This window comes from Saccostrea echinata, unplaced genomic scaffold (genome assembly GCF_033153115.1).
Source record: "Saccostrea echinata isolate AGI-Se365-2 ecotype Australia unplaced genomic scaffold, CSIRO_AGI_Sech_v1 ptg000019l, whole genome shotgun sequence".
Taxonomy (NCBI): domain Eukaryota; kingdom Metazoa; phylum Mollusca; class Bivalvia; order Ostreida; family Ostreidae; genus Saccostrea; species Saccostrea echinata.
This window is the reverse complement of record NW_026889768.1, coordinates 438,904-448,373: the sequence shown is the minus strand read 5'-3', so window position 1 is coordinate 448,373 and position 9,470 is coordinate 438,904. Positions and strand designations below refer to the sequence as shown.

Here is a 9,470-nt window from a genome sequence, read left to right as displayed (position 1 = left end):
ATATCTTAAATTGAATCTAAATTGAATCTTTCCAGAGAGACTGAGTTTGTTTGGTAGATTTGATTTGATAGTGAAATATGCCTTTCTTGCCTTACCTGTTAAATTCGCACATGCATATATCAACATGCTATTATTTTTAGGACAACACCCAAATACTTGTATTCATCAACAAAATCAATATCATCTTCTCTATAGCTAATTGTTTTAAGGTTCTCACAAGAAAATACGAAAGCATAAGCTTTTTGAGTATTATCAATCTAACTTCCATTCACAAGAGTTTCTTTTATCATAGAGTAGTCATTTATCATCATATTGATAGCCCATCATTGAGTACACCTATCAGTAGACAACGAGAATACTGGATTAGGAAACTATGCACGACTTTTCCATATATAGTAGCAATGACAATTCCGATGGTGTTTGGAATCTTTCAAGTCCACAGTGTGCTAATGTGAATGTGATGGGACCTTTTAACAATACACAGAGGTCATGGAGACCGGTCTTACAATAAACTTTTATACATGATGCATCTCCTGATTCACTACAACCTTATATAAATAAAAAGTAAGATCTTCCTCACATCCGCACAAAACTTTACTATGTCTCTTTGAAAATTTTAAATGGCCTATTTGAAAGGGCGAAGGAAAGTCCTTATTTGGATTCTTCGACACCAAAATATAGACATGGATCTTGGATTATGGATATTTTGCAAATCACAGGCTTTTTAAACCGCCACTTTTACAGACAAAAAACTGCTCAAGTAACCCATATGTTTCCTTAAAAATTAAATTTACCAACAAAGGAATTGACACAGAAAATAATAGTAATATTCTTAATCACAAAAGGTTCCAGTCTTGTATTCCACCAGATTTCAAATTGAAGTCCACACCATGTATTTCTTAGAAATATTTATCGACTATTGCTTTCAAACTCTTTAATTACAAAATAAACTACGAAGTATAATACTGCAAAACATGTCATTACTGGTGACGTAAATATAATTAATAATGAGGACCTTAATTAAATAGTCACTTACTTTGAAAAGGCCAAAATTTAGGGAACCCCGATCTTTCAATTGGCGTCAAAATTTCATAAATATTATGAATTCTGTCGAAGATTACGCCAGGCGATGGACCAAGCATGAGAAAGAAGACTTTGACACTTTTTCATAATGGATCGCATTAAATGGTTGGGGACAATATGAAAACTATCTATCTTTCTTTCTTCATTACTTCAGAACTTCAGAACTGAAAAAAGAATTAGATAGATAACACTATCAATACTAGTATGTATACTGGTCCCAAATGGCAAAGCAGGTAACAAATTGTCCTGTGTGTAAATTATTATAAATGTATTTTAGAGGAACTTGGATAAATTTCTGCAAGTGGTAATCCAACTTGTACTCATTCCATTTCAAAGAAGAAAATTCTTCAAAACCATATGTCAGTTTTAAATATCTTTAATGTTCCCAACAATCAAATTGAGTTTGAATTATCATATTTATAATGGATTCCTAAACTACATAAAATCCTTACAAGCAAAGATATATAGCGGGTTATAGAAAATGTTCTACCAAGACTCTTTCTTTACTCCTCACGAAAATAAGAACAGTAGTGAAGGAGAAACTCCAGGAGTACTGTACGACAACATATTTGAGAAGTTGTGGATACTTAATAACTCAAAGAAACTTTTAGAAAATTTGAAATTACGACATTTTACCAAATTCAATAGCATCAAAACGTGCGACTTTTATACAACCATTCCCCACGATAAATTAAAGGCTTTTTGGCATCATAGACAGCTGTTTTTCAATAATAATGAAACTTATAAATCTGAATATACTATTATGGTCATCTGCAAACTTATTTTGTTAAAAACATTCTGATTCTACACATACTAGTACGTACGTACTTCGAAGTTGAAATTAAAAAGATTCTTGAGTTTCTGATTGACAATATCTATGTAGTTTTGGGAGATCAAGTTTTCCACCAATCTGTTGGAATTCCAATGGGTACTAATTGGGTCCTGTTATCTGCAGACCTGTTTTTTTTTAATTCATACGAAGTAATTAGATATTTACAGAAGTGAAGGAGAAACGTAAGCAGTACTGTACAACATATCGAGAAGTGGCGTTAATCAAATATGGGTACTAAAATTTGGATAAGAATTATATATATATAATCATCGGTTACATGAACATAACGAGTTATATGATGAGATGCACTGTCAAAGATGGACCAAAATTTCAATCCTATATTCCCAAACATTTACCAATAAAAAGGAATGTTTTATTATAAGTTGATATTCCGGGAAATTCTGGAATATTTTTGTCAGCATGATGACCAGTGCACACCATGACGGCATCAAACACGTGTTCTTTAGTTTCTCCTGTTGTTAAATCTTTTGTTGTAATGTTCCATTGCCCAGATGTGTTAAAGTCTGGACTCCTGCTTACTGATGTCACCTATAATAACACATAAAGAAACAACAACAACGTTAACAGAATCAATTAATAAACGTACTGAAAATTGAATTTATTTCTATAAGTTAGAAAAGGAAAATGATTAATTTCTAGGATAATACCTCTGTTTTGAACCTTATGTATTTTCTAAGGTCAAAATTATCCGCATACAAGTTAAAATACTTGAGGACGTATTTGTTATGCATGTAGATAGGGTATTCCTTGGGTATTGGGAAGTCACTGTACGTCATCATCTCCTTACTAGTGTTGATAATTGTGGATTTCATCACACAAGCTTGACCATCGGTGGCCTCTTCTGTGTAATACCACAGACCCCCTTAAACATAAGAATAGTTTAGCTAAATGTGTTTTTTGTTGATTAAAACTTTGAATAATTTGACCCAAAAAATCCATTATATTACAGAACACTTTCAAAAATAATCAAAAAATCAAAACATTTGAAACCAATGGAAAACAAAGGCAGCTAATTCTAAAAAAAAGTTTATTGTTTCGCTGCATCATCTATTAACAATTTGAATTACCATCAGTGTTTAGAACATTTTTCCAAATTTTTTCAATCATCCCTTAGAAAAAGTTGGAGGGGAAAAGATCGAGTGGGAATAAAATCCACGATCATGCTTCTTTAAAAGTTTCAGCAAGATTAAGCAATATTAATTTTATAATAAATAACAATTTGAATCCAAAAATATAATTGCTTTCCTCTTTCCTGGCAAGATTTTTGTCATGTTATATGATTTTTAGCCAGGCTCATTGCACGTTGAACAAAAGCGGGTATAAAGAAGAATAATGACCCCCTAGTCGTAGAACATGTAATTTTTTGTAGAAAAAGAACCAAGACCAGTTTTCTACATGTGCAACCTATAAGAAATTGACCGCTGTTGAAAAATGACCCCCCGTTCCAACAGAGTGATACAAAGTTTAAAAGAGATGATTGATGCCGGGAGCTGGGTCTCAACGGGTAATTCTCTTACGTTTTCTGATTAACACTGGACAAACACGCAATTAAAATGTATTTAACAGCATTACATGTGTCATGTGTTTCTATTTATTATACATATTGCGTTCTCAGCACACAATTAAAATTTCACAATAGATACGTCAAAGTGGCTATTAGTTGAAGCTGTTCTTGTGACGTCAAGAATGTAAATCAGGACGACATATTGTTATCTCTTGACCTATTATTTTGTCCGAGCATTTTCTTTGAGATGACTCGGACAAACATAATGAAACTTTTCAGAAATGATGATTAGCAACTCTAGATGTTCATTTAATATTTTGTTTTTTCAAACTTACCACTGTTGCCATGGGAACAAAAAAGGACAGATTTAATCAACGGATGTTCTCACTGTTGGCTTGGAAAATCCTTATGAAACTTCACAAATGAATTTATATTTAAGATTTTTAAAATTGTTCCCATTACCATGGAAACGGTTGGATAAACTTTTTCGCACAACTAACGAGTTATCTAACGTGTACAGAACAAGATTTTTTCTTCCGGGAGGTGATCATTGTGTATGTCTATTGCTTGCAAAAGGAAAGATTCTAATCTTAATCTTTTTTTTTAACATCTTTTTCATATTTCAATATCTTGCTGTTTATGGCCAACTAACAACTAGACTATATCAAAACGGGATGACTTTAGAATCGGCTTTTCCATCGCCAACTTTTTATGAGTATTTATTTCGTAATATTCCACTATCAACTGCATATCGTATTTACGTCTCCCAACTTATTCGGTACACTAGAGGAGTCTGAGTACAATCAACTTTAAAACAGAGGCAGGATACTGACAAATAAGTTGATGATACAGGGCTTTCAACAGTCTCATTTAAAGTAATCATTATGAAAATTCCTATTTTATTATAATGATTTGTTAGTAAACACATTTTGTAATTTAGAATCTTTATGACTTTAACAAATTTACAAAAATTCGTCAAGGCAATAACTTTTCTAAATACAGAATATAATGTGATAGTATGGTGCCGTTGAAGCCCAGAAAAAAAATAATTGTTTGGACGAATTAAATATTTGTTCTGACAAAAAGATAATAGTTCTGACAAGTTAGTTCTTCTTTGGGACGTACAAAATATTTGTGTGGATAAAGAAGTTCTTTCTTCGGACGAATTAAGTATACTCTTGCGCTAGAAGAAAGTAGATTAAATTGTTTTTGTTCGGAATTATTCGGACAAATTGGGTATTTACTTGGATAATTTAGCGAAATTACATTTTCATTACATGTTCGAACAGATTTGATATTTTTTCTTTGGACAAACTTTTCTCTGAAAAAAGAGAGCATCAAATCAAAGATGGTACATGTATAAATGACACGGATCAAGTTGGTTACGAGATATACATTTGTAGATATGTGATCAAGTTTTTCTTATTAATACTATTTGCGGTTTCTGGGATTTCATGGAAGTTTCCTCGCAGTTTAGGTTAAAATTGCTTGCATCAAAATTTTTGTTTGACACAGGATAGTTAATTAATGCTTGTTCTTTCGGTTTTAATGAACATCTACGAAAGTTTCTGAAACATCACAAAGTTCTTATTCATATTGCAAGATACTTTTGCTATATGTCCGAAAATTACATGTATGTACACTGTTTAAATCATTGACTTAAAAAAAAAAAATAGATATTCGGACGCAACTTTTAAAACTAACCGGTAGATAGACATTATATACTATTCTCTCTCTCTCTCTCTCTCTCTTTATATATATATATATATATATAAGAGATATGCGAAAAATAAATATGAATCTTCTTTAAAACAATGATACATTAGTTAAATCAATATGAAAGCATTTCCACATACATGTAGTGTAGTTTGAAGTCCATTAATGCTGACAATTTATTAAAAGACATTGAAAGATTTAATGAGACCAAGAGATCATCGCTATATCCTCAATTACCTCAGGTGAGCATTTTGGTCCACGGGCCTCTTGATTTATAACTTTTAATCTTTTTAACTTAAAAGAAAAAATTATCCCTAAATAAATCTATAAGTGGTCATTATTCTACGAGGGTCATTTTCCTTCACGTAGGTTATACAGATTTTAAGGGTGATGCCATTTTTCCTACAGGCAAAAGGGTCATTTTCGACGTCAGATAATGCCCTTAGAGTCATTTTTCGACGTCAAAAAAATGACCTCCAGTCAATTTTCTAAGGGGTCGTCTTTACACCGGCTTTTGTCACGGTGTTCAAACGGATATCCTGACTCTTCACACCCAAATTAAATGCTTAGAAATATAGTGCGTACTCTGAACCACTGTTGAGATAACTCAAACACTAAATCAAATATCAAACAAAGTAAAGTAATTTGAGGATTTTTCTATACAGACATTAATTCACCCATGTTTTTCAAATGATTTATAATTGTGTAAAATATGCGAAAGATTTTTATCAGGTCCCTCTGTCATATTCTATAAATAGAGGTTGTGTTACCAGGTCAACACACATACTGGGAGCACGTGACCCGAGGTAAAGCAAAACTCCCCGCTGAGGTCTCATCTGTGAGCCAACTTCTGAGCTTACTGCAATGTTTGTTTACTTTTGGAAGTGATATCAGAGGCAAGAACGAGACATCTGATATATTGATAGTTCTGCTGCTAAAGTTCAACTAAATTTTAATTCAACTTTTGACATTTTATATGTTATATTCCAAAGAAACATACTTTTGTGTTATATTTACATTCCACATGTATTTTGCTTATAAAATGTGTGGGAAGCTATGGCATGCAAAACACCATACCATGGACGGGGAGGTCAAAGATAAAAGTATGTTTTTGATTATGACGTCACAAACGTTGAACGCCGTGCAAGGTCATAAGCGAAAATCAAAATTCACGCTTACAGTGAACAGTCTTACGGTAGTAGCTCTTGCAACTTCCATTAATACGAAGGATAATATGGGGATTTTGAAATATAAATTTTGCAGACAAGACAAGGAGTTCGAAAATGTAAATATAAGCATTGACATTGTTTTTGAAAGATGTCTCATAACTGCAACGGTGTGTCCAAGCAAATTTTTATAACGCGCTAACGAGCGTTACTCAATTTGTTTGTACACACCGTTACAGTTATGAGACTACATCTTTCAAAAAATAATGTCAATGCTTAGATATATTCTTACAGTTCTGAACTTCTTGTTATTAATCTGCTATCACAATGTACATAAATTTTTCATGTAAAAGGGTCTTTGTTCCGTACTATGTAAATATACATTTGAGTACTTTGATTAGAGATCTCTTTTAATTAAGAATATTTTTGGACGGTTGAACAGCAAAATATTTTTAAAATTCTATATAGTATCAGTTTGAGTAGCTAAGATTTCATTTCAAAAAATCAATTGTAAAAGTTCTTTTAAGTCTGAAAGTCAAACTATGCTGCGCTTACATCGTCGCAACCACGATTTTGAGTCCAAAAAGGATGATACAGAGAATTGATGTGAATCACCCATGGGTTACCGACGATGCTGCACTTATTACGGAATCTTATATAAAATTTCCCAAACGTTTTCCCTTATGGAACCCTTACGCATTTGTATATAGGTCGCGATCAATAAATCATATCTTTTAGTGCACGTCGTGTTTGTTTGCTGCTCGATCAAGAAAGCACATAGTCAAATCTTCATTGACTCTACATTTAGCTGACCTTGAAAAAAGCCGATAATGTGAAAACTATTATATGTAATATTAAATGTAATGAATAAAGGGCAAAGACAAAAAGAAAAAAAAGGAAATAAACCACTTCGTTAGAGTCTTGCTATAAGGAAAATTTTCACTTTAATATACATGAATGAAGTCCATTTACAACGATTAAGGAAGGTACTAAACTTATATATATATATATATATATATATATATATATATATATATATATATATATATATATATATATATATATATATATATATATATATATATATATATATATATATATATATATATATATATATATATATATATATATATATATATATGAGTATTTGATCTTATAAAATATTTTAATCAGCCTATAATATTAATCATATGATGTGTCAAACATAATTACTGGTTGTGATCTTAAATATACCTATGTGGTCTGTTCGCTCGAAACACACTGGATGTAACCCTTCATCCACACAACATTTGATGGCGGTCAGTCCGCTTGCACCAGATCCTATCACCGCAACCTTTTTTGTCATCACGTCAATGATTGCTAAAATCAAGCAGGTAACTTAGTATCAGTTGAAACAGCTCTTGAGTGAAGTTTCGATCAGTTTCCATCAAGGCTAGATTGTGAGAAAAAACTGGGGGAGGAAGGCTAATTCAAGCATTTAACACATATCTAAAACATTTACACTAGATATAGATCCAAAGGTAAGACAGTTTCCTATATAGATTTCTTATCTCTTAAATGCTAAAAATGTCATCTACTAGTATATTCATAAGGGAACTATAGGCTTCCACAAGTATTTATGTAATATTAGATAACCAGTTTTGATAGAAAACAAATCAAACCTTTTATAAAACCTTACTTGACATAGTTTTTATGCTGAACTAGTGACATTTTTACTTGTAAAACTTCAAATGTTGTTTATGGAATTGAAAGTACTCTATGCGGACTGATTTATATTGGGAAAACAAAGGGTTAACTTGAGGTCTGACGACACGTTTCTCGGATATCTGTTTTGTAACCCTTTGAAATATACAACAGATTTATCATAATTATCATTATCTTGTGATTTTTAAAATTGTTTTCAAAATGTCTAAGTAAAGAAAGACATAAAAAAATTGTGATATTGCCAATGCTAGTGATTTCCAATAGGATTATGTAGTAAATAGCATCCTCTGGTATCTTGCACAAATGCCTGGTAGGGTACCTCATCTTTTGTCAGGTAACTTGTTATAGTAGCAATGCTTCAATGACAATTCTTGGAAAAAATTATATACTATTGAGGAAAGTGTCGTCTGACCTTAATAAGAGGATGTTGTGGCATAGGTTTGTAATAAATAATGGGGGCCATCAACATCTTTATAAACATTTCAAATTTCCCTGGCCACTCTATTCTTTAAATGAGGGTTAGAATTCTGGAAAAAAATATCATCCGACTAATACTGGGGTTTATATCTCTCAATTGATTCGATACACAAGAGCATGCTCTTGAACAATTTCTAAAAGAGGTAAGTTATTGACAAACAAGTTGATAAAACAAAAATATCAACAGTCTCGTTTAAAGTCATCATTCAAGTACTATGGTCGATGCAATGACCTTGTCAGCAAATACATTCTATCATTTAGTCAAATGCTGACTGAGGTTTTTCATACTAATTGTTAGGTCATTAGGTCATTATTTACCAACTGAATTGTCGACGGATTTTTCCGTTGTTCCCCCATCATGACAAGGAGCATACGCGGGTGTGATCGGTCTGCTGGGAGTGCTCACTCCTCCATGGCACCTGATCCCACCTCTGATGTTTTAGAGGTCCGTGTTTGCTCTACTCCTGGTTTGTATTGTTTGAATGGACTTTTGAGCTTGAATACTTTTCATTATCTCCATATATTTCATCCACAATGTGCCAAAATGAATGTCATGGTACTTTTAAACAATACACCTAGACGTATGCATAGTCATGAATATCGATCATACAATAGAGCAAATATACATGATATCTCTTTTGATAACTTTTGCTTTACATCAATAAAAAATTAGCTCTTCATCACATTCGCACTAAACTTTACTCAGTTCCCTTGAAATTTTTTGAATGGGCAATTTGAAGAAGATATAGCAAATCCATACTTAGACTGTTCAACTCCAGAAAACAAGCTAGTATTGTTGATTATGGATGTTGTCCAGCACATGCTCTTTATGTGACCACCTGTGTCAGAAGATAATTCTTATGCAAACCTTTGGTACCTTAAACTTAAATTTGCCATCAAAGAAATAGATGTTGCGAAGATTAGTAACATTTTTAATCATAAAATGTTAGGTCTTGCTTTCCACCGT

General features: G+C 32.2%; 1 protein-coding gene across 1 annotated transcript; it reads right to left on the bottom strand.

Moving 5' to 3' along the window:
- Positions 1 to 2,251: 2,251 nt before the first annotated feature.
- LOC133189651 (flavin-containing monooxygenase 5-like) lies at positions 2,252 to 7,669 on the bottom strand. The gene is made up of 3 exons (XM_061325052.1): positions 7,556 to 7,669; positions 2,584 to 2,798; positions 2,252 to 2,464 (listed from the first exon to the last, which is right to left on the bottom strand). The coding sequence occupies exons 1-3, from the start codon at positions 7,665 to 7,667 to the stop codon at positions 2,252 to 2,254; spliced, it is 540 nt and encodes a 179-aa protein (XP_061181036.1). The 5' UTR covers positions 7,668 to 7,669.
- Between the last annotated feature and the right edge of the window lie 1,801 nt (positions 7,670 to 9,470).

What these genes read in the sequence shown, in the direction of transcription:
- LOC133189651 (XM_061325052.1), bottom strand. Translation starts at nt 7,667, where the DNA reads ATGACAAAAAAGGTTGCGGTGATAGGATCTGGTGCAAGCGGACTGACC. An exon ending in CGAGCGAACAGACCACATAG is followed by an intron (nt 2,799 to 7,555) that starts GTATATTTAAGA and finishes CTTATGTTTAAG; the next exon opens with GGGGTCTGTGGTATTACACA. An exon ending in ACATAAGGTTCAAAACAGAG is followed by an intron (nt 2,465 to 2,583) that starts GTATTATCCTAG and finishes GTGTTATTATAG; the next exon opens with GTGACATCAGTAAGCAGGAG.